A 26,359-nucleotide genomic window follows, 5' to 3' on the forward strand; every position below is an offset into this window, starting at 1 on the left:
GGTTAATATCTGGCATCTGGATGCAGACCATCAGGGCAAGGACCACATAAACAAGCCAATTTGATTCTCAACTTGATGGGATTTTAAACCTGTCCAATAAAAAACTGTTTTTTTTCAGTCACATACTGTATTAGTTAGGTAGGTCTATTGAGGGCCCCATAGACAGGCCAATAAGCTGCCGACTTGTTCTGAATGAGCCAAATCAACTGCTTTAAAGGAGTGGCTTCCCGTTAAGTTTATATTTAGCATGTTATAAAATGGATAATCTAAGCAACTATTCAACTGACCTTAATTCTTTTAGTTTTTATAGTTTTCAAATTATTAGCCTTCTTTTGATTCTTTCCAGCTTTCGAATTGGGGTCACTGACCCCATCTAAAAAAAACAAAGGCCACTTGCTATTTTTTATAACTCTTCTTTCTATTCAGGCGCTCTCCTATTCATATTCCAGTCTCTGATTCAAAACAATACATGGTTGCTAGGGTAATTTGGACCCTAGCAAGCAAACTGGAGAACTGCAGAATAAAAAGCTACATACAGTAACTCAAAAACCGCAAATAGTAAAAAATGAAAACCAATTGCAATTTGTCACAGAATATCACTGTCTAAATCATACTAAAAGTACATTTAAAGATGAACAACCCATTTTATCTGCCTGTTTTATGACTGTCCTATAGTCCCTGTCGCTACCTTCAGACTGATTCCCCCCACCACGTAATAGAAAAGTGCGTACACACTCCCTGGTCCTCCTCAATTTCCAGAATCTGGTGCTCAGTCCTCTAGGAAGACGTTCCTCCCCTGAATCCCCTGGGAACAACAAACGAGGAGCCGGCGCACAGAAATGAATGCAAAAGTGGATTAACCCCTAAGTGTTAAATGTGTCAAATGATACACAACGTTTCGGGGGCTGGCCCCTTCGTCACCTGTGTGCTGGTTACTCGTTTGTTGTTCCCAGTGATTCCCCCCACCAGCCATTATTCTGGGACAAACCTACAGATGGGAAGTAATTCTTTAATCTCCGTAGAATTTTTATGATAATACCGGTGTTTTGACAGCAATTCTGTTTTCTCTGGAATAGCCTTGACATACTACTTTGTCACTTTCAAAGTGAAAATTCTCCTATTCATTCAATAAAAGTGACCTGCCCAAGGTTAAGGAAAGATGACTTTGGAGTTATGACCAAGTGCGGTCTTGCGTGAGTGCTATTTTGATTAAGGAATTTCTAGCCTTCCTAATCTATTGCTTTTACAACATATTGATCAATCTCTTGAGGCCCTTGCATGGCTGTAAGCTAATGATCTGTCACTTGCTTTCTGGCTTTAATTTGAGTGTGATGGAGACTGATGTTTAGAACATGTACATCATGGGCACATTTTGCCTCTTCTTGTGTGATTAATGCTTTATTTATTTCTGCTGTTGGTTTAATTCCTAGTGACAGATCTGTGCTTATATTAGAACGTTAGAATCATCATCATTAAGTGATCTATTCAGTCCCAATACGTGACTTCACACTGTAGGGGCAAGTAGCAGAACAGATCCATTTTCATGTGATAAATGTGAGCTGCTGCAAATATGGAGCTACTGAGTCCAGAAATAATACTGCAAATGATGTATTAATAGCTCAGAGAAACATTCTGTTGATCGTCCCCCCACGTGTGTGTGTGATTCTCACGTGTGTCCTTGTTTGTGTAAGTAACCACAACGGGTATACAAAAGGAACTCTCCTCTCAAAAAACAAGTTACTGTATTGTTTCACAGGCCATCTCAAATCATGAGTTGTGTTTATAGGTGAGTTTCTTAAGCCTATGGCACACACAAAAGGGTCTTGTGTAAGAACTGGGGAGTATTTAGGAGGTTGTGCTAATAAACTCCACATTTGTGATTATTTACTAACATTATGCAAATTTGCAGTATTTTATGACAAACAAATCTACTGCCAAGGTCTATATTTGCCAGGTCTATATATAGTGAATAAAGTACCCCCTCTTGTAAAATATAAGGATATTATAAGTTACCGAGGAGTTTCATGACCATATAAAACACGAGGCCGAAGGCCGAGTGTTTTTATACAGGTCATGGAACTCCGAGGTAACTTATAATATCCTCATATTTTACAACTGGGGGTACTTTATTTATTATAATACACAAATTTTAGTGACTCATGTGACAGAAATTACATCACTACTCACCGTTTATAACTGATGACATCACTACTCACCGTTTATAAGGATATAATTTACAAGATATTCATGGCTTTTGTGTATATTATATATATATATATATATATATATATATATATATATATATATATATATATATATATATATATAATATTCCAGGTATATATTGGCTTCCAGGGCTTACAATATTTAAAAAAAATATCTGTATTTGGAGGCTGGCATGACCTTGTTAGTTTAGCCCTAACTACTGCAAAATCCATTGGTTTCCATAGGGCAGAAGTTCTGTGCTATGTGTGATAATAGCAGCCAGAAAAAATAAAGGGGTTGTTCACCATTGAATTAACTGTTAATATGACGTAGAGAGTGATATTTTTATTTTTTATTATATGTGGTTTTTGAGTTATTTAGCTTTTTATTCAGCAGCTCTCCGGTTTGCAATTTCAGCAATTTGGTTGTTAGAATACAAATTCTCAGCAACCATGTACTGATTTGCCTGAATAGAGCTATGCTTAAGAAAAAGTAGTAAAAATATTTTTTTAGCTTTACAGAGCAGTTGTTTTTTTAAGGGTTAGTGACCCTCATTTGAAAGTTGGACAGAGTCAGAAGCAGAAGGCAAATAATTCAATAACTGTACAAAATAAATACTGAAGACCAATTGAAAAGTTGCTTAGAATTAGCCATTCTGTAAACTAAAAGTTAACTTAAAGGTCAACTACCTCTTTAAAGATTAGTTGTTTTTAGATTGTTCACAAGAAAATAAGCCTTTTTTTCAATCACTTTCCATTTTTTTTTTACTGTATTTCCAAATTTGAAATCTAAAGTTGAATGTTCCTGTCTCTGGTGTCTCATTCTGGCAGCTCAGTGATCCAGGAGCAGATTTTAAACTGTTACAATTTGCTACGTTTAATCGACTCATCTGTGGAATATTAGCAACTATTGTATCATTTCTAACAGCTGGGATTCTGCTCAGCAGGGACAAAGATAACAAATGTATCAACTAAATGTTTCAATTTAGAACTGTTTACAGGGTCACGACCCCACCCTCCCAGAGATGCTTTAGAAAGACATAAATGAAAAAACTGACATTTAAACTTCAATATTACAAAAATGGTCACAAATAGAAAGTAACTGAAAAAAGTCTTTATTTCTGGTGAAATCTGAAAACAACTGAACAGAAAAAAGTTTTGGAAAATGAGCAAACCCTTTGAATACATTACATGGAATGATGAAGGTGCCAACACGGATTATGACGCATATTGCTGTGTTTTTTTTTTACTACATAATTAAATGAGTAGATATAAAATTCAGCTTATGCATATTGTTGCCTAAACGGGTAGATGTGTGTTTAGCAGGTTTTATAGTAGCATATTTTTGGTATCAGTCCTGAACTTGCTGGAAATATGCTAATGCCTGCTGATTAGGCCCCATTGTGTGATGTATTGTGCCTTGATTTTTAATTGTCCATTAGTGCAGTATTCATGTCTTTGTGTTTTATGTTATGTTACTTGAAACTAGCTGCTATGTGCCAATGCACGACATTCCACTCTCACTGCACCACTGTTTTAAAAGTGCTGCTTTTAAAACAAGATCTTCCTGTATGTAGGCTACGGTTGTTCACCCCACCAAACACATAAGGAATACACAGCCAGCATGGCTAACAATTCATTAAAATGCATGATATGTATGGCTGCACATAAATCAGTTCAATCTGGAGCATGCATCTAAATGAATTGCTAATTAGCCATGCAGGCTGTGTATTCCATATGTGTTTGATTTTAAAGGAATGAGGTGGCAACCCTAGTGTGGGCCCACAATGACCTGACTTTTACTTGAAATCTCTTTGGGTTCTAAAAGTATTGCATGGACATTTTAGCAAATATATTTGAATGACAAACCTGTGCATCTTTGGCTTTTGGAATTCTGGGAGCTGTAGAATACAGCTCGAACACCCCTGACTTAATGCACTTTTGTCATAACCATTTACACGGCTGTAAAAGGAGGGGGCCGATACGACAAGGGAGCACTGTAACAGCCTTTAGGAAACTAGTGTAAGCGTTCCAGGTGTCAGGAAATGCTGACTAGAGAAACTCTGATAAGCAAGATTCCTTGCCAAATGAAACACTGGCCCTTTCTAAATAAAGCATGTTATTTCTCAGGTTACTGTACAAGGGGGAGTATTATGCGTGCCTGTGTGTGTAAATACAGTATGTGGGTCTGGAGATGAGTCTCTTGCACTTTTCAAGAAGCTGGAAACATTTAGGAATGTTGGTAGAAATGACATTTTACCTCCCCGTCTCTCTGGCATTTTCCCTAGACAATAGTCATACTTATATTTCTCAGTAAATAAACCCATATGGCAAGAGAATCCTCAAACTCTGTTACTAAGGTTTGGTCATATAGCTTTTCAGAAATCCCACTCTTTCTGTTCTTAAAGTGATTCTGACACTAAAAAATGTCTTTTTAAAATATGAAAGTATGTAAAAGTTACCTGCCTCCCTACTGTGACGCACCGAGCGCGCTCGGCACACCTGCATGAATGGCGCTGCGCCGTGCCTAAAGAAACCTGCTGTAGAGCAGGAAGTAATGTTCTGTTCTGTTATGCAAGACATCTGCTCACTCCAGCCTTTATACATTACATTTTAGGTTAACTAACTATATTAGAAGCATTTTTTATTTTGCACATCCTATCTATTTATCAGTTTTTATTTCTAAACTGAACTGTTCATTTAAGGGCAGTGGCTGACTGGGAGATTTGTCTCCTGCCTATGTCTATGACTGCAGGCGACAAAAAAAAGGCCTTTCTACTGGAAATAACTGAAATCACCAGTGATAAAACCAACACATCACTTCATTCTTCTGAAGTTGCCCAATGGAAAATTCAGGTGATTTGATATGATATGTAGGTTTTACTGTGGTTTCCATTATTTCCAATGGAGAGGCATTAAGGAGATATGTCGCCCTCAGGTGACAAAACTCCTTGTCGGCCACTGCCCTAAATGAGATAAAAAGCAAGCCTATAAATTTAGGAATTCTGTTACAATTTATCAAAACAAGCAACAAGACAACTTTTTTTTTACTTATGAATAGATATCTGCTCCGATAGTTGTGGGCATCTGCATCACTAATGAAAGTAATTATTTGCCACCCTATCTATGTTGGGGAGTGGAATACAAGTGGAAACCAGTTTAATGGTGACTACACATTTAGAAAACATTGCTTCCAATTGGCTCACAGCACCCAGCGAAAACCATGAAGCCATGACTAGTTTAATTTTGGCAGTTTCAGATCTGGGGTTTCCAGTGTTACAGGAGGGATGTCTCTTTATAGGTAAAAAGACATTATAGGTTAAAAGACATTAATTCATGTATTTTGCAAAGTTAGTTAGTGAGGGATTCTTTCAGATATCCTTGGGATATCTATTTAGGCCCATTGATCTGTCAGCAGACTGTCCTGATTTCTGGAGAGTTGGCCAATACTCTCAATACAATCAGATGCTACTAGTTAATTGGTTGCTGTGGTTTAATAGACAAGTAGCAACCGAAGACCATGTTTTACATTGTACCATCAGGGCTCTTACACGGGTGTTTAAACACACTCGTTCTCCTGTGGATGTATCCCGTGTTCCACTACAGAGGAACACAGAAAGAAACGTAGCCCGTTTTACTCTCTGTACTAATTTGGGCGCATGCAAGCGCAGAACACACAGGGGAACACATCAAGTTGCCCATGTGTAAGAGCCCTTAGAGGTGGTGTTCCTTTTAGTACCTTTCTACTTTGGCTGTTGTTCCCATACTGCATTTTATGGTTAGATTTGGTATTATTAACCTCAACTGCCCTGCACTTATCTGTGAATTAAATTACAGTGGGAATGGCAACCTATGGCCCTCCAGTTTTTGTTTGGTTACAACTTTTCTGTTGGGTAAGGGCGACAATTTGTAAGCATGCAACATGTTTGTGCACCATTGGTTCAGAAAAACAAAATCAGCTAAGAGCAATTTATTTATTGTTTCAGGATGCCAACCTATTGGAGTACCAGCACCACCCCCGCGATTACAGCTCCCACCTAGGCCATGGCTCTGTTCTTTTGACACAAAGAAGAAGGCCCTCGCTGCTGTCTGAATTCCAGCCAGGAAATGAAAGGTATGCATGATCTTCAAAGTGCAGGACAGGTCTACAGTATGTGTATTTGTCTATTATTTTGTGCTTATCAGAACCAAGATGTGTCAACATGGCCAAAACTAATGCAGAAAAGTCTTAACTTTGCTTACATATTTTGTACAAAGTGTTTTACTAACGCCTAATCTTTCTCTTTTCCTAGTAGCTGGTCCACTCCAGGGTGTAGGTTAGACTGAGCACTGGCACAAGGGTGCTTCTAGCATCAATGACCAATGCCACAGCATGGGTTAGACAGGGCAATGGTGATTTCTTTTGTGTTTAGTGTTTGGGGAACAACTGGGAATCCAGCTGAAGGATTGTTCGTATTAATGTCAATATAATACATTGAGTGCATAAATAGTGAGCAGTTCCGCCCCTTGCGATATGTAAAAAAAAATAAAAGTAAACAAAACAAAATGATTCCCATACATATTGTGGGACCTTTACTTCAAAATCTTAGAACACATGCACAGGTTAAATAGCTTGAGTTGCCCACTCACTTGCTGGTCTACTGATAACTACCGTGAGAACATTCTAAACATGTGGGAAACCTCAAAGTGTAGAATTGTGCTGCTTTCCCATAATGCCACAGTAGCACAGTCTTATGTATCTCCTCTTGGAAGTGAAACAATGTACAGTCTTCCCATTGTTCAGTGGCAGTGACTTTAGTCCCGAACCTACTCTCACCAATAAGGCATTAGGCACCTTTTTGTTTAGTTTTTTTGTATTACTGATTGTTTATTTCTGTCTAGGGAAATAAATATTAGTTGCCATGATAATTCTGAAGCAATGTAATAAAAAGCTGATGCTTTCATGGGAATAATAATGACCATATAAACCCCCATATGCACCAGACACATGTTTTCTCAGAAAAGACTGAATTTTTTGTGGCATCACCACAGTGAGACACTATAAAGATTTTATCAGAGGCGCTGGCTGTGATCACAGGATAGTGGCCCTTTTAGTTTAGTTTCCTTTTAGTTTTATATGCACTTATATTTGATTAGGTAGCAGTCAAGATGTTGCTAAGGGGGAGGCCTTCCACACTTGGCAAAAATGCGTGAATGTTTGGCAAGCTCTTACATTTATACAGTCACAAATAAGTTCAAATTCTTCTCAAGTGCTTTGTGTCTATATGGAGCATTGTGTTTTCTTGACACAGTTCTGAATTTATTTCCTTGGAAACAAGTAAATTTTTTTTAATAATGGATTGGAAACAAATGCAAATTAGTTGTTATTAATTAGTATACGTATCAGGGCCTGTTGCATGTCCTGTGTCACTGAGAAAGGGCCATGCGGTCCCGAAACGTTTGATCACTGTGGAGTGTCATGAGCACCATGGAATAAAGATTGGGGACCCAAGGTATTGGTGTCTATCTTTTTCAAACTGCTCCTGTGTATACATACCTGTGGTCAGGGAAGGGCAGATGATTAATACATTCCTCCTTTATCTTCACTTCATAAACAATAGGGCTCATTACCTCGGGCCTAGAAGTCTCTCCTTTGCCTGGATGATTGCTAGTATGATTTGTCTGGGAGCAGAGTGAGGATTCACATATCTTTAACCCCTCCTGTACTTTGCATGTATAAAAATATTTATTTACTTATTTACTTACTATCCGTCTTCTAACACTGGCATATTAAGGCTGTATATTTTCTGTATCACTTGCAAAATTCCAACATGGGATATTACATTTTAAAACTTGATGGTGGTAAAAGGTTGTGCTAATAGATTTTAACAGACTTTTTGTGCAGACCTTTTACCAGCAGTGTTCCAATAGAAGAAAATGGTTCATGCTAGGCTTTGAGTAGTGAAGTCATTTCTTTAAAAAACCTCTGACAGGCTGTTCCAAGAGCCAAATGATCCCACAACAACGATAAATTTCCAAACCTACCTGATCAATATCTTGCCGATATCGATTGGGCAGGCCTGACGGAGCACTTGGGAAGGACTGATTCGGCCCATGTAACAGAGAAAAGTGAGAAAATCCTCAGGTTATAGATTGCCATGAAAAAAATTAATTCTTAATGGATTCCAAATGTTCTAAATAGCAGAAATAATTTGGTACTATTCAAGTAAAAATAACTTTAGGGAAATTTTAAACCATTGGGTAGCTGTCTAGGGTGGGTCTTTTTGATCCCCTAAATGCAGTGACATATCCATTGATGAAAGAAAATGTATTAAAATGAGGTGCATTACTTGTCTTAAACCAGTTTTTGGGTATTGCAATAAATTTGCCAACATGCTGCATATGTATTTAATAAGGGGGTTATTTATCAAAGTCCAAATTTATCTCAATATTTTCTGCTACAAACTCCGATCAAATCCGCTAGGGGTTTTTATGCTTATTTATTACTACATTTTCCCGAAAATTTTCTTTGCAGGAAAAAATCAGATTTTCACAATTTTTTTCGGATTTTCCCATCTGATTTTCATAATTTTTTCATAATTTTCACCCGAAAACCCCAATAACTTTGGGTTATTTCACGAAACTCAGCGCACATCTTGGGACTTAAGTCAATTGGGACTTCTCCCGTTGACTTATATGCAACCTCGACAGGTCTGAGATGCCGGATTTTCAGATTCTGATTTTTCCATCCTCCGGAGTTTAATAAATTTAAAAAAATCATGTTTTTTTAAAAGTCAGATTTTATAAAACAAAAAGAATAGAATTTTTCTTAATTTTTGCATTCGGAGTTTAGTAAATAACTTCCTAAGTGTTCTTTTGAAGGGGTGTGGTGGTAACGCTGATTCTCCTTGATTCATATACTGTCCTCCCCTGTAGTCTCACATAGTCTATTTTTGGGCACATGTGTCTGATCGTTCTTTATGGTGCATAAACAAGATTTTGGGATGAAGCAAAGCCTGCCTTGATGACCGTTTCCACAGACCTCTTGCTGTGGTTTGGGTTTCAATAGGATGTATGAAACAAGGTTTGACTAATTTGCTTAGTGCAAGTAAGGTTTATGTTGCTAGATTAACATGAAGAGAAGAGAATCTGGAATTATTTTGTAGGCTGGCAATGCCCCTGTTAATTAAAGTCCCTTGCGATTAAAGGTTAAGATGAAACATTGATGTAGGATCAGACCAATATTATTTTAGACATTAGGGGGCTGTTTTATTAAGAACCGCTGAAAGGGTATGTGTATATCGTATATAAAGAAAATAACAATAATGTACTTTATCAAGATCACATTCATTTTTTTATTCTATTGACCACACTTATCTACCACGCTTTTTCCTCATGACCACATTTTGCCAAAAATGGCAAAAAGATAATCCAATTGCCATCCTTTGCCACCATCTGTAAATGAGCTGTATTGTCATTATGACTAAAATGTTTTACCAGCATCTATGCCTATTCAATACATAAACTCCACCATCACATCCTGGCAAAGTCACCACCCTTCAAAGGGGACAACCAATTGAGGGGATTGGAGTAGAATTTGCACATTAGTACAAACATAAAAATATATGTGACTTGCCCAAGCATCTGCTGTTTTGACAGCACCACCATAGGGATGGCTGATGGAACACTGTGTGTGCCAAAAATCCACAGTACTGATTCTAACTTACCATAGTGTGTTTCACAGTCTTAGTTTGGGATCAGTTACATAGAGTTAACATAAAGACTTTCAGCCACATTAACATTCATTTTTATACCATTACAGTGATGGAACTGCTGCCAAAAACATGAGTAAAGGAATATTGATGGTAGGAAAGTAAAAATAAAATGTTGTCTTGTCTAGAAAATAATTGATGGGATGAGGCAAGTGGAATGTTGAAGCTCTTGTGACCTTAACACTGAACTACTCCATTGCCAGACATAAATCAGCACAGTCACCTTGCCCCAAGCGCTCAATTATGTCGGTGAAAAATAAGGAGGAGAGACTCTGTGATATTTAGCCTTTGGGCAGAGCACCAATGTCAGGTTCATCTGTTGCCTCCGCTGGCAGGTGCACTACACACTAGCATTTTCCTGACCTGTAAGTAGGTCAGATGAAATAAACATTTCTTTTAATGTCAGAGGCTTCTTGAGCATTGGCTTGTGGATTTCTCCTAACCATTAGAACTGTCAGAGATTCTCCCTTGGGTGATTTAAAGGTTCTCTTTGTCTGATACGTGTATGAGATGCATTTTAGCTGTGATCTGTCTTTTGTGTAGAAAGCTAGCCCCACAAATACCTAGCTATATTCTTTCCATTATTAAATAAAATAAATCTCAACCAAATATTGCCATATGAAGCCTCATGTATGTATGTTTTTGTGTATGTATGGGAGGGGGGTTGTTTCAAGAGCCTATCAGAGCTAAATGTACCTTAAATAAGATTGTTATCATGCATGAGATCATTTTCTATCTACATCAGGCTTTATTCCACTGAACCTATTGAAGCCTACTGCTGGGAACCTCTCTGAGCCTAAAACAGCTTACAAGAGAGAAAAATACAATAGCTTGTGGTGATGCACATATTAAGATTACATAACTTGTCAGATATCTGAACATCTGTCAAAAGAGAATATGTATTTAGTGCATTTTCATGCTGGATCACCTTGTGTTTTAAGTTTAGTGGTGCTTTAATAATGCCACATCAATTCAAGGATTTGGCATCACACAAGACGAGAGGCAGGCATTTGGCACAAATCTCAGATTACTGAATTTCATCGAAACTGACTGTTCTGCGAATGATGTCCCAAGAATGTTCTTTACTTCTGAGAATTGTCATGCAATGGAATAAGACTGGTGGGGTGGGTGCATCTGTTTTTGCTCTCTGAGGACATACTTCGGTTCTGAAATAAGTACAAGTCGTAAGAATAAGAAAGAGCTTATTCTGTAGCTCTTACGTGTGACCATAGTCATTATTTTACACACTCCAGCTGTTGAACTGCAAATCTTAGCATGTCTGACAATTGAATGATGTTGGAGGATAACTGGGAAATATAGCTTGACAACAGCCGAAGGACCTTAGGCTGAAAAATCGGAGTGCTGATTGCTGATTTTATCATGAAGCTCAGATCAAAAAGAGCATTAAGGTAACTGGGCTTGTAATAAAACAAAATAGGCTTCATGGTGCCCACGCTACAGGTATACCTACCTACCTGACTGCTAACATGGTACTGCCTATAGTAAACTGCTTGAATCACCAACTGTGATTCAAAATATTCCAGTTGCAGAAAGATGAACATGGGATGGACAGACTCAGGGTTAAGCTTTTGTATTTCAGTTTAGTCTGTGTATTTATTAAGCAAAGACTTGTTACGTCTATCTATTACAGTATCATTACACTTAAAAGCTTTCTATAATTATTAATTACATTTTTACCCATCAAGTATTTTTGCATCTTATTTCCCTGTATGTCAAGCCATGTAATTTTTGTCATGACTTTTTGTAATCACTGGTCCTTTGCACTGAGCAGCAGTCTGGTATCACAAATGTTTGTATACAGAAACTTCTACAGAACTTTACCTGAGCATGTACAGAAATTTGGTTGCCATTTACCCTAAACTGATGCCCAAAGTGAGGTGGCATAGATTCTCTACATACACTGTTTAGACTGAGTTTTTGTTAATGGTTTATATAAAAACCACAGAGTTGTAAAACGTACTTAATATACTGAAGTACACATTTTCTTATTTTACCTTCCTCACTTTTCCTCTCAACCCAGGTCTCAAGAACTACATGGAAGAGACCAACATTCTTACCTGCATGATCTGAGCAAACAACAAGATCTAGACTTGGCAGAGGTGAAGAGGCCTAGACTGGAAATTCTTCATGACCCACTTATCCGACACTCACCCCTAATAACGCAAAACCAGCATGCAACAGGGGAAGAATTAAACAAGGTAAGACCACTAATATTAAAATAAGAATCATAGGAAGCATAGATATTTGAATGAAAGGACAAGCTTACCGCTTTCCATGGTGGGTCCGGGTGCTCATGCCCCAGACCTTCAGCAAAGGGGAGCAACACACGAAAAACTTGAATAGCGGGCAGGCACCACTCCGGAACACCAAGTCAATCAGTCAATGTAATCCAGGAGCCAAAGTATTTTGAATAGTACAAAAAAGTCTTTATTTTACATTATGTATAATGTAGACACGCGTTTCATGTTCCTCAAGGACACTTAATCATAACACTAATATTAACAGTTATATTGTTCCCGGTTATAAACTGTAATGATTTTTTGAAAATCATTTTAGGGGTCTCAACATAGGCGGAGGGTGAATTTTTTGTTTGGGGAGGCTAAAGATGGGCCATTTATAGACTGACCTAAAGCTACTGTGAGGCTGTGGATGCACCACTGGAATGAAAATAAACCCCCACCCCAACTACCTCAAGTGGTTCTGTGGGTTCCACAACTCATATTAAATGGATTCTCAATCCATTTGTGTTCACAGATGTCCCTTTCATTTTAACAAAGGGGTGATATATTTGTGAAGTGTTAAACAGTGTTAAGCTTAGATGTGAGATTTAGTCTATATTTACAAAACAAGAACATATATGCAGTGATATGCAGTGGGTACTGGTGGCAGAGATTCAGATATATTTATGCCCCCACAATGTAACATTGCCACTGAAATACAACATTGGTTTGTTTCCAAGCCACCTTAAAGGGGTGCTTCACTTTTAAGTACACTTTATGTGTATAGAATGGCTAATTCTAAGCAATTTTTCAATTGGCCTTCATTTTTTCTTTTCTTTTTTTATAGTTTTTTAATTATTTACCTTCTCCTTTTGACTCTTTCTTTCTTTCTTTCAAATGGGGATGACCTCTTCTAAAAACAAATGCTCTGTAAGGCCACAATTCTATTGTTATTGCTTTTTTTTATTGCTCATCTTTCTGTTCAGACCCCTTTCCAGTTCCTTATTCAAATCTATGCATGGTTGCTAGGGTGATCTGGACCCTAGCAACCAGATTGCTGACATTGCACATTGGAGAGCTGCCGAATAAAAAGCTCCACAAATAATAAAAAAAATTAAAGACAATTAAAAATTGTCTCAGAATATCTGACTAACTAACTTACAGACTTAAAAGGTTTTGTTCACCTTTGAGTTAACTTTTATTATGATGCAGAGAGTAATATTCTTAAACCAATTTGCAATTTGTTTTCATTTTTTATTATCTGTTGTTTTTGAGTTATTTAGCTTTTTATTCAGCAGCTCTCCAGTTTGCAGTTTGAACAATCTGGTTGCTAGGGTCCAAATTCCCTAACAACCATGCACTTATTTGAATAAGACACTGGAATATGAATAAGAGAGGCCTGAATAGAAAGATGAATAATAAAAAGTAGCAATAACAATACATTTGTAGCCTTAGAGAGCATTTGTTTTTAGATGGTGTGACCATTAAAAAGCTGGAAAGAGTCAGAAGAAGAAGAAGGCAAATATTTCAAAACCTATAAAAATAAATAATAAAAGGCCAATTGAAAAATTGCTTAGAATTGGCCATTGTTTAACATACTAACAGTTAATGTCAAGGTGAACACCCCTTTGACTAAAATAAACAAAGTAAGAGAAAAAAAACAAGTGCAAAAACATAAAAAGCACAATTTGCTTTTCATGGGGAAAGAGTTCATTCAAGATTGGAGCAAGGGAGATAGGTATATTATTGGTGCCAGTTAAGAGAAAAAACTTTGACAAAAGAAACTATTTTATTCCAGATAGTGTTTAAGCTTTTCCAGTTTAGTACTGTACCTGTGGGAGCAGTAAGTTGAAATCTGCAGCAAATAAGTTACACCTCTGGTGAGGCTCCTTCTAGTCCTTTCTGCAGTGCCTTCCGACGATCCGAATCTCACCCCCACCCCCTCCTTTATCTGTGACCTGATTGGCTAGTTCTACTGTCAAGAGAGGTGCATTCTGATTGGGGAAACCATGAGGAATAAGATCCAATCAGTGTGCGGCTCAGAGAACCGGTTTCCACAATGTTAAAGGTGTAAACCAGCAGTCAGAAACGGAGAGAGTTTGTTTTAGTTAGGTGCCAGGCAGGTTTGGGGAGGCTTAGCCTCCCCTAGCCTTATTGAAAATCCGCCTATGGGTCTCAACTTTAACAGGTAATATCTCTGGGCTTTTGATAACTGAGTTTTCTTGTGTCATTCCAAGGCAGCACAAACACAGACAGGTTAAGTTTGGCTCTGCTCTTGATGGCAGGATGAAAAAAACTGAGCACTTGTGTTGAATCTATGCTTTCTAACAGTAGATTTTTTTTATCCTACTCCATAGAAGGTAGGTCAAATCTTTTCTTTCTTACAATCTCATACGGATCAGAGAGATCAGTGCACTTCACTCAAGCTTTGACTCTGCATGGGCACGAGTCAAGCAAGCAATACTTGCACAAACGTGGAAGTCATCTACTTGGTCTTTTATCCATATGTATCCAATCCATACTTTTTACAACATGTTTTGTCTTTGCCTTCTTGTAAGTTGTCATTTCACATGGCTGTGTTGTGTATATTTCAGTTGCTCCCCGATGTTCTGTTTTTTTTCTTGCCATGTTGTTGATGGATATTTTCTTTTTGATTTACCTGCCCTAATGCTTTGGGACTTAGCTTTTGGTACAGCTGATGGACAATCCTAGAAAAGGGAATACTAGATCTTTTGGTCCCATGTAGGTAGCACCACATTCTCCCCTCTCTTTTCTTAGTTTGCTAACATAAACTGAAGAGGGGTGAGCTTATGGCAGGAAGAGCATCACCTCTGCTTGGTTTTATTTTACCTGTCATCCTGCATTCTAGAGGAAAGGCAACAAGAAACCTTTGGTACCTGTGCTGCCTATACCATAATTAAAAAAAGCAAGTAAAACAATGGGAAGCATGCCATTTTTGTTTCCATTTCATATTGTTGTTTCTTTTAACCTTCTGATATGAGCAGGTTTTAGAATGGAACATAGGTTTGAGGAAAACCAGCTGCCTACTTTGCACTGTTTCTTTAGATAAATACCACAGTGAAGGGCGTTTTGTTTCCTTCAGTTGATATTCCCTGTCAGCACCTCAGTGATTACCCATGTACTGTACTCCCACATATTCATTTGCGTCATTCTCTGGGAGGACTGAAGGTAAAAGGATAAAGTAAAGACGGAATTCCCTCCGGCCTAAATGATATTGTATGTGTCACGGCCGGCACCCAATACCAGAACAGGTGCTAAGTACCCTGGTCTCGGCTCGGCTTCACCAGTAGTGTGACCACTGTTGGGCTTCGGGAGGAGCCCTCAGCTTACTTGGGTGCCACCTGGACTTAACGAGGGGTACAAAGCGAGATGTTCTGGCTAGCAGAGGGGCACGGCAGTTAGCAGAGTCTTTTGGGCCGAAGGTCACGGTACAAATGGAGCAGGCAAGAGAATCGTCAGACAAGCAGAGTCGAGGCAGGCGGATATCAGAATCGTCAGGCAGGCAAGGGTCAAACCGGGTTGTCAATCAAGGGGTTAAGCAGGAAGAGTTGTCGTAGGCAGGCAAGGGTCAGGATACAGATTTCAGGATAGTCAGGATACAGGCAAGGTCAAACACGGATAATCAGACAGACGAGATTCAGATCAGATGCACAAGGCTCAGGAAACCACTAGAAACAAGTTCTATCACGGGCACTGGCTGGGGGTCAGAATGGGCTTTAAATACATTTGAATTTCGCGCCAAAGCGTGCGCCAATGCGCGCTGGCGTAATCGCGCCAGCGCGCCTGTACCTTTAAGAGGCGCGCAGGCGCGCCGCGCGCGCCCTAGAGAACCAAGATGGCGCCAGCGCTAGAGGCCGGAACAGGAGCTCGGCGGCGTGACGGCCGTACACGCAGCTGCACCGCTAGACCACCAGGTAATTTTATTACAGTATGGCCTCTATATACTTTGGGCAGTCTCATATTCCATCTTTCATATCTTTATTTAAGACATTGAGACATGTTTCAGATAAACACTGATGTATTTGACAACTGTAGTTATCTGTTTAAACACTTAACGTACCTGTAAATGTTCTCTTTTAAGCACTTTATAGCAGGTTACGCTTCACTATTTACTGGGGGTTTCTCTTTCTGCGTATTATGTGATTGGCAGGACAGACTTTGTTCTTGATACCCTTAGCACAGGGATCCCCAACCTTTTTTACCCGTGAGCCACAAACAAATGTTAAATAGATGAGGAGAAAGACAAACATGAAAAATTCACTTGGGGTGCCAAATAAGGACTGTGGCTGGATAATATGTAGACTGGCAGCCTACAGGAGGCAGGACACCTGGTTTTTATACAACCAAAAGTTGCCTCTAAGCTTGGAAGTCGATGGAAGTAATTATAGAGGAAGCAAACCCTGCGGTTGCAGTGGGGCCCAGGAGTGTAGAGGGCACATTAAGGCCCTAATTAATGAGCATTTTTAATATATCTTGGCAGAATAGGTCAGCTATTTGAATTTACTAAATTGAATTTTCTGCGGGGCCTAGTATCATCTAGTTACACCCCTGATCCCTTGAATGGCCATTTACTGTATATAGGTTCTTACATACTTCTGGACAAGATAGGGTAAGGATCATGTTATGAGTACTTATTATAAAATAAAATGATCCTGGACACTAAAGGGATAGCACTCATAGGTTTTCAGTGTTAGTCCCATGGATGCCATGTTCAAGTGGAGACATTGGGCCCTGTAGCCTATCACATAAGTAGTGAACGGAGAAATGTGCATTTCTCTCTCACTCTCTTTCTCAGCTTATACCCTTAATTTGTACCTCTCTTTATTATCCCAGTATTATAATACAGAACATTTTATTGATTGGCTAATGCACTCTCTACCCCACTTGTAGCCCTCCTGACATTCTTCAGATGTTGTTGGTAGTGGTGAGAGTTGTAGTTTACTAACATCTGTACGGAGACTAGCTTTTTGTTGGGCTCCAAAGTGCCTGTTATATTTTCTCTCTTATGCTTACTGTGCTTTTAACATGATTGTTCTGCATTATGTAGTTATGCAAAATACAGAAATAAATACAAGATTTATGAAATATGTTCCCAGTGCATAGCAGAAAGTCCTTGCCTTATTTGTGTATTCTGCAGCCTGACTGCTTCCCTACATGTGATGTGTATTACTGCCTTTAACATGTGGTCTTTATTTATTTGACCCATAAGAGAGATTGTGTTTTCCAGGCATTTATCTTGCTTTTCCAAGGCTGACTTCCAGGAAAATAATCTGAGCCTTTGTTCAAAAAAAAATAAAGAAAAATGTCAGGCACTAAGTTATGAAATAGACAGCCAGATAGCCTGGTGGTAATTGGATCATATTCATACGCTTGCTCAGGTCTCTCGGGTTAAAGAGAAACGGCTATTTTATCAGTCTTTTACAATGGGAAATTGTATTTTTCATATCAGCGACTTGGCATATACAGCATTTTGTCTTAATTTTCTCATGTCTCCTTTCATAGCTGGAGTGGTCCTGCCAAGGGTCCTACATAGTCACAATGGAAAGACTAAATGTAACACTGCCTGGCCATCTGTGCCCCTTTGGGAACAATACTCTGCTTCCATGCTTTGCCCACGAGTGTGCATTATAAGAAATCAAACTTACTCCCTACCCAGTGTTACTTTTGGAATTTCATCCAGTTTGGAACATTCCTCTGTTCATCTCATACAAAGGCTTTGCTTTAGCTCAGTGATCCCCAACCAGTAGCTCGTGAGCAACATGTTGCTCCCCAACCCCTTGGATGTTGCTCCCATGGCCTCAAAGCAGGTGCTTATTTTTGAATTCCAGGTTCGGAGGCAAGTTTTGGTTGTATAAAAACCAGATGCACTGCCAAACAGAACCTTAATGTAGGTTGACAATCCACATAGGGGCTACCAAATACCCAATCACAGCACTTATTTGGCACCCGAAAACATTTTTCATGCTAGTGTTGCTCCCCATCTCCTCTTACTTCTGAATGTTGCTCACGGGTTCTAAAGGTTGGGGATCCCTGCTTTAGCTCTTTATAGAATAATACTCTGGTGTTTTGGCCTTAGATGTGAGGTTAATTCATATGGGGAAAATCTTTGCAAATAGGCATCCTTGTAGCAAGACACCACCATTTTCTGTTGTATGTAAAAAAAACACATTCTGTAATCATTTGACATGAGAATTCAACATCATAAAATCATATAGATCTCCCAGACAAACCATGACATGTCAGCTTGGTTTTGATGACCAACCCCCAACCATACAAGGAAAACATTCTTTAAGTGGGAGAAGACAAGGCATTTCTCCAGGGAGTGATAAGTGGGAGAAGACAAGGCATTTCTCCAGGGAGTGACGTCAAGGAATTTTCACAGGGAATGTCTTAAATTTATTGATAGGGTAATTTTGCATTCAGAAAATGCTGCGGAACAGAATTTGACAAATGCACCACTACGAACAGAGCAAATGTGTCTGAATAACTGAGATACTTCCTCCTACAGAAAACCGAGAAAATTCTTTGTTTTATGTTTATGTGCATTTATGTGTGTGTATTACTTGCAGGTGTTTACATTTTGGTTTAGTGCCATGTATGAAGTAATCTGACCCAAAAATGGTTCATTATACTATTTAGGGGGGATCAGTATGATACCCTTCAAAACAGTGAGTGTTTCTTCTACAACAGATGATTATTAAAAGGATTTATAATTTATTCTAAATAAATTCTTGTATCATAATGCTGTCTCTGAGAATTAATCTGTAGCATATGTGCCTCTTCTTGACCTGCAACTAAAACATTCTTTTTAACAAGGCGCTAAAGAATATTGCTTACAATAACAGTTTCTTTCATTATGCAAAAATTCCGTTTTTGGGTGGAATGCCACTTTTAGGGTAGAATGTACATTACTGCTTGTGTTTTTGAGAGCGCATTTTGCTAAGTTTATGTAAATAAATAATTGTATATGGTCTAAGTTACAAGATTTCTTATTTTGTCCTGCTGCCAGGAACTACATCAGAAATCATGGAGCCCTCTATTACTTAATTATTAAGGTCTCCCACTCAGCTGCCCAGGTTCTTAGCTCAGTACCAGCCTTGGCCAACTAGGCAGCGGGCCCAGCAACTGGAGTGGAACAGCGTTCCAATTAAAAATTAAGTTCTTCAACACGGGACACCATGACCACTTACTGGTATGCCCAACCGCATCCAAGATCCACCTATCTCTATCAAGCCCCGTACATTTTGCAATCCATAAATCAGACCATTACATGTCTGTGTTCTTTTTTACAGTCTGGCCCTTGGCTTCCACCAGCCCCTTCCCTTTGTACCACCTTTAATGTGCCCATTAAAGCTACCAGGAAAGTAGACTACGTACAAAGTAGACTGTCTCTGTTTGCTAATAAATCCTGATAAATGCATATGTCTAATAATTTTCAGTTGAAGGCTTAGGACATCTCTCTATGCCTTTAGTGTGGTGGCAAATTTAGGAGCAAGTTTAGTGCCCTGTGGTCCACTTGGACAAAGTCCAGTATTGTCTGTGATGGCTGAATCTCAGCAAAGCTCTGTTATGGGAACGCTTATCTGTTGCTGGGATTAACATCTCAGAGTTTCCAGTGGGCCGGACTTCTCTGTTGTTCATGATTTTGGCTGCAACTTGTATTGACCTTGGCAGCAGTCCCAGTTGGCTAGGAGGTAAAATAGCACTAATATAATCCTGGACTTAACATCCCATAAGGGAAGGGGGGGGGGGCGGCAAGCAGTGACTGTGCTGAGCTCTCAGTCAGGATGCGTAGGAGTAAGATTTGTGCTAAACCGGCTGCTCCATATAACCTGGAAATAACGCCTGTCGGGTGGAAATGAAACCATGTCTATGTTATGTCAGCCTTTGGTTAAGGCGGTTAATTGAATTGTAGACTTGAAACAACAAATAGATGCTTTTTGTTGGCAGTTTTGGTTCCAAAAGACTGAATTCTACATCCACCATAGCAAAACTAGAAAAAGCACTTGCTAAACAGATGACTCCATCTGCTAAATGCACTTAAAGGAACAGTAACATCAAAAAATTCGAGTGTTTTAAAGTAATACAAATATAATGCAGTGTTGCCCTGCGCTGGTAAAACTGCTGTGTTTCTTCAGAAACACTACTATTGTTTATATAAATAAGCTGCTGTGTAGCAATGGGGGCAGCCATTGAAAGGAGAAAAGGCTCAGGTTACACATTAGATAGCAGATAAACTCTGTAGAACATAATGGTGTTATCTGTTATTCACTATTTAACCTGTGCCATATAGCCTTTTTTCAATTTCCGCCATTGCTGCACAGCAGCTTGTTTATATAAACTATAGTAGAGTTTCTGAAGCAAACACATCAGTTTTACCAGTGCAGGGCAACAGTACATGATATTCCCATTACTTTAAAACGCTTTAATTTTTTAGTGTTACTGTTCAATAGTCATTGATGTATATACTGTACTATTTCTATATGCTCCAGAGCACAACCCAGTTATTACTTCATCTTACTCATTAGACTCATGTTCATAAGTAGTGGTAATGTCTGTAAGATCTGCAAAGTAATCCATCTTTTTCCTAGAAGATGTTTAGAGCTCACTCTATTAAAACCACCAGACATCATGCCTCTCTACATGCAGGATTTGTGCAAAAGGCAGTTATTTTGTTAGGTTTTGTTTGCACTGGAATACGTTATTTGAATGAGCTCTAATTCATCTGCTAGGAAAGTAGCCCCAATATAAGATACAGTATATTGGATCTAACTGTCAATGATTATCTGACACCCAACTGCTGCATGAAGACAGAATGCTGAGAGAGGAATAGGGATATCTTGATTATTATAAACTTGATTATTTCAGAAATGATGCAGGATATTGCATAGTTACATAGTTAAATCGGGTTGAAAAAAGACAAAGTCCATCAAGTTCAACCCTTCCAAATGAAAACCCAGCATCCATACACACACCCCTCCCTACTTTCACACAAATTCTATATACCCATACCTATACTAACTATAGAGTTTAGTATCACGATAGCCTTTGATATTGTCTATCCAAAAAATCATCCAAGCCATTCTTAAAGGCATTAACTGAATCAGCCATCACAACATCACCCGGCAGTGCATTCCACAACCTCACTGTCCTGACTGTGAAGAACCACCTACGTTGCTTCAAATGAAAGTTCTTTTCTTCTAGTCTAAAGGGGTGGCCTCTGGTGCGGTGATCCACTTTATGGGTAAAAAGGTCCCCTGCTATTTGTCTATAATGTCCTCTAATGTACTTGTAAAGTGTAATCATGTCCCCTCGCAAGCGCCTTTTTTCCAGAGAAAACAACCCCAACCTTGACAGTCTTCCCTCATAATTTAAGTCTTCCGTCCCTCTAACCAATTTTAGTTGCACGTCTCTGCACTCTCTCCAGCTCATTTATATCCCTCTTAAGGACTGGAGTCCAAAACTGCACTGCATACTCCAGATGAGGCCTTACCAGGGACCTATAAAGAGGCATAATTATGTTTTCATCCTTTGAGTTAATGCCCTTTTTTATGCAAGACAGAACTTTATTTGTTTTAGTGGCCACAGAATGACACTGCCCAGAATTAGACAACTTGTTATCTGCAAAAAACCCTAGATCCTTCTCATTTAAGGAAACTCCCAATACATATAACCTTGCATTTATCAACATTGAACATTAAATTGATTGTATTAACAAAGTTTCTTATTTCAGTATGCTGAAGCTTATATTACATTGTAATTTCTGTGATAGTTGTGTTTTGTACTGAACAATGGTGTTGACTGGCCCTTTAAGCGCCAGCTGTGTACAAGTGGGTATGCCATTTGTAAAGCAAGCACTCTTGCTTGCAGTGCGTTTGTTAAAATAACTTAGAGTATAGAGTGGTATTCATTTTATGTGAATTGTAACATATGCTTGCTATGGCGAGCTCTTCCGTGTAACAACAGCAATATCCTGATGGTGCTTAAATCTAGAGCTTTTATGGCCCCAGTTGGAATCGAAGAGGTAGGATTACCTTGAGATGTAACAAAGCATGGAACAGGGCAAAGAGTTTTCAGCATTTCTTCAATTGCTTTAATTACCTGACAAGTTAATGTGCTGGTAGCAATCCTCATAAGGGTGATGGTTGGGATTTCAGGTACTTTCACACCTCATTTATAGTTATAGAAAACCCAACTGGCAAAATGCCCCTTGATCACCCTGTGTGAATTGTTCTTTTCAGGTGTAAATCAAGAAAATTGCCACCTTTATTTATGAGTGTTTTAATCACTTGCCTCTATATAGTTAAATCTAGAAAGTAATTTTTGTGCATGAGTTTCTTCCCTATGCAGCAGTACAGTGCCAACTTTCACTTACTTGGCTAAAGCTTCTTAATGGGTGAAATAAACCTGCAGGGCCATAATAGAAGAGCTTATGTATGAGTGTTCAAGTGCCTGTATACCCCTTGTTCAAAGTGAATTCAATAAACTGAAGTCTCCCATCCCAGCAACTCCTCTTTGCCCCACTGCTCTACAAGGCTATTTACTCCCCGATTACTATCAAGCTGCACGCAGATGTTTCGGGGGATACCCGGATCATCCTGGTGGCCCAATGGGCCAGTTCAACCGTGAATAGGGCTTGTGCTGCACATGCTTTTTACCTGTTGTTTTAATTGGAAAACAAAATCTGTGTTTTTTTGTTATTTCTGGAGCTAAGCCAGGCAAACAGGGAGACTAAAGCCCCACTCCATGTTTTGGTCCTTGTGAAGTAGATAAATAGACCAGTAAAGAGATGACCCCCCTGCAAATGAAATCCTGCTTAACCATGCCTACCAACATTTAAAACATGTAAAGAGTGACAAAAACATCAGGCGTGCCATACACAATTACATCTTTTGACCATGCCCATTTTATGACCACACCTCCAAATTGTAAATGTCCATTTACAAAGTCTGGCAGGTTGAGAGTTTTAGGGCCATGTTTTATGTTATAACAGTTTTGCTAATGAAGCTAAAATTGCCTTTAAAGCTTAGTGACAGTTTCCCCAAGAGACTTGCTTATCTTAAATTGTTACAATTGTTTTGAAGTGCAGCTGCTCTGGTTCTGGGATCTCTGCCAAAAAACCTCTTATTTTAATTAAGCTTCAGAAACTTTGTATCTTTTTGTGGCCTCAGTGCAGGAGATCAAAGAAGATCATTTCAGTAAGTAACCTGCAACTGCAGGCTGAGCTGTCAAAATGGGACAGCTGGGAGTTATGCTTATCTGTAGACCAAAACAGGCACAACAAATGGTGAATGCAGTGGATTGTTTACTGGTAATATAATCTCATATTGAACAAATTAATATTCTAGATTAACGATGTGGAAGGGGGCACTAGATGAATAGGAAAAAGTGAATGCAAGTGGAATTGTTCTCTAGTGCACTTATTGTGCAGTGTTTCTGCCACAAGGTGGAGCATGCATTGAAAATGTAATAGCAGAAAAGAACTGACTTCTAAAATCCTTGGCATTTGGCATTGCCGTAAAATACTGTATATGGACAATACTAAAACTAGCCCTCTCTGTTTTGTTATCATGTAGCTCTAGGTTAACTGCAATACCTTTCTTATTTTGTGTACACACATTTCTATTTGTGTGAAGTGAAAAACAATATGTAACTAACACACATCACTCTTTTATATTACAGTCAGACCACTAGAAATAGCTATTTCTGGCATGTTTACATAAAAATGGACTTAATAAGATACTTGTATGCTGGAATCGGTCTGTGCATGAGATCTTCTGATGTGCCTAGAATAAAAGACTGGTGTTCAGCCTTTAACAAAAACCTGCAGTGCATAATGCTGACTTCAGTAATGGAATGCTGGCGCTGGATGGTATAAAGAGGTCATTTGGGGACGCTTAACACCCTCAGCTGCATATCACTCTCTGTTACTCTCTCTCTCTCTCTCTCTAGTCTTTCAATTTGCCCTTGGTCTGCTGGAATGAAATAACTGGCTGGATCCCTGCAGCACAAAAAAGAACAGGGAAGTCTAAAATGCTTTAAGGACACTGATATAATATGTGGGCACTGTTTGTTATTTTCATGATATTAATTGCTCTAAAGTAAACCCGAATTTCACAAAACACACAGGAAGCAAAAAAAAGGTTTGTCTTTTGCTGAAGAGTTAAGCTGGAATAGACGCAAAGATTTGATCATACGAATCAAGGATTCGTACGATTTTCGGACCGCGTGTGGAGAGTACCGACATTTTTCGTCCGGCGGAGATCGATCGTTTGCTGTCAGGGGCAGAACATCGGCTGATCTGTTCAATTGTACTTTATTTGATCGGAATGGTTAGTGGCAGGTCGGGAGATGGGGAAGTCCGATCGTACATTGATTTGTGCAATCGGATCTTTGCGTCTGTGGCCAGCTTAACTCGAGCATCTTGCTAATTGTAGAGTGCAAGTTTATATGGTACATAAAAGCTTTTAGACTATGGACACACAGGCTGTTGTCAGCCTGCATATTTTCGCAGGCTGAGAGAAGCAGATCTGCTCAGTGCCCCATCTCCATTGATTTGAATCAGATCAGCCTGTGTGTGGTCACACACTGACCTCAACTTCAGCTCTGCTATGTGTGCACACAGGCTGATCCAACTCAAATCAATGGAGCAGGGAGCAACTCTGCTTCTCTCAGCCTGCAAAAAATGCCACTGACAACAGCCTCGGTGTCCATAGCCTTAGAATTCTCAGTGTAAGAGGAGAGAATCTCTTTTCTGATTAGATGTGTGCTTTTAAAAAGCAAATTCCATGCTGATTGGTTGTAGTAGGTTAGTAGAACTGGGATACACTTTGGACCTGTTGTTACATTACCCCCATCTAGCTGAATCACTGCAGTCTCTGAAATGTTGAGATGTGGTTCTAGAGTCAATCCTTTTTTATCTCATAGGCCTCTGAAACGCGACTGCCTTTGGTACCTGCTGCAGGACGTTGGTGCAGTGCAGTTTTAAAGAGAGTTCTCAGTGGATTGGGAATGTCCTGCCAAAACCTTGAACATTAGTCAGCTGCTTCCATACTTGGCAGGAGAAGGAACAGGACTTTATAGCAGGGAATGGAAAGCAAGTGTGGTAATCTCTTCATCACGCTGAACATGCCAAATATAAACAAGGGTTTCTATGCTTCCCCAACTGTAGTTGTGCTTAATGATTAAGCACAACTACAGCACATCAAGTATTCTTACATTAATAATTAATTATGTTATCCTTAAGTGATGTATTTGTCTGTAAGTGGTAGATAGGTGGTCTTGTCCCGAGGCAAAGCAGCATTATTGGAGATATCCAGCTACTGCTTAGGGTAAGGGAACACCCGGAGATGCAGGAAGATTTAGTCACCCGGCGACTAATCGCCTCTTCTTTGGGGCGACTGATCTCCCCCAACTGCTTCCCCTTGTCTTCCACCTGCTTCAATGGAAAAACGCCTGTGGCAATGCACCTGCGGCTCTTTGATTTCCAAAGTCGCCGAAGTTCCCTCACGAGGAAAGCGAGTGCATTGCCGCAGGCGTTTTTTAATTGAAGCGGGCGGAACACACGGGGAAGCAGTTCGGGGGGCACCGCACGACAAAATTCTCTGGGTCCCCCTCGCCACATCTCCCGCACCCATCAGTACAAAGGCCACACAAGCACAAGTTCTAAAACATTAAAGGCCCCCTTACAAGTTAAAGAAAAAAAAAAACATTGGTGGCCACAGACCCTCTACAAGTTTTTAAAACATTAGTGTTCAGGGCCCCTGCAAGTTATTACAAAAAGAACTATGCTGGCCAGGGCCCCTATGATTTATATAAAAAAATATTGGTGGCCAGGATCCCTAACATGTATTCTATTTAGGATTACCCAATGGCACATACTACTAAAAAGTATATTATTATGAAAATGGTTTATTTACATGAAGCAGGGTTTTACATATGAGCTGTTTTATGTAATATATTTTTATTACAGGGATATAGTTTTCCATTAAATGTATATTAATTCTTGTATCTGTATAGCTATATGTGCGTTATATATGCAATGTAAACTTCTATGCAATATAATTACACATACGCACACACATCAGCTATTTTGCTTGTGCCTTTTTATACTACAGTATGGTTTATGGTGTATTAAAAATAT

At 39.1% G+C, this 26,359-nt stretch overlaps 1 protein-coding gene across 15 annotated transcripts in view; it reads left to right on the plus strand.

Annotated features, from left to right (window-relative positions):
* The window catches only part of ncor2.S (nuclear receptor corepressor 2 S homeolog), a 230,682-nt gene that overhangs the window by 73,162 nt on the left and 131,161 nt on the right, over window positions 1-26,359 (plus strand). For 14 of the 15 annotated variants that reach the window (XM_018235544.2, XM_018235570.2, XM_018235605.2 and 11 more), the window contains 2 exon segments: window positions 6,191-6,318; window positions 11,997-12,174. In XM_018235544.2, coding sequence (XP_018091033.1) covers window positions 6,191-6,318; window positions 11,997-12,174 — 306 coding nt within the window. 15 annotated transcript variants of the gene reach the window in all.

Source organism: Xenopus laevis, chromosome 1S, assembly GCF_017654675.1.
Source record: "Xenopus laevis strain J_2021 chromosome 1S, Xenopus_laevis_v10.1, whole genome shotgun sequence".
NCBI classification, from domain to species: Eukaryota; Metazoa; Chordata; class Amphibia; order Anura; family Pipidae; genus Xenopus; species Xenopus laevis.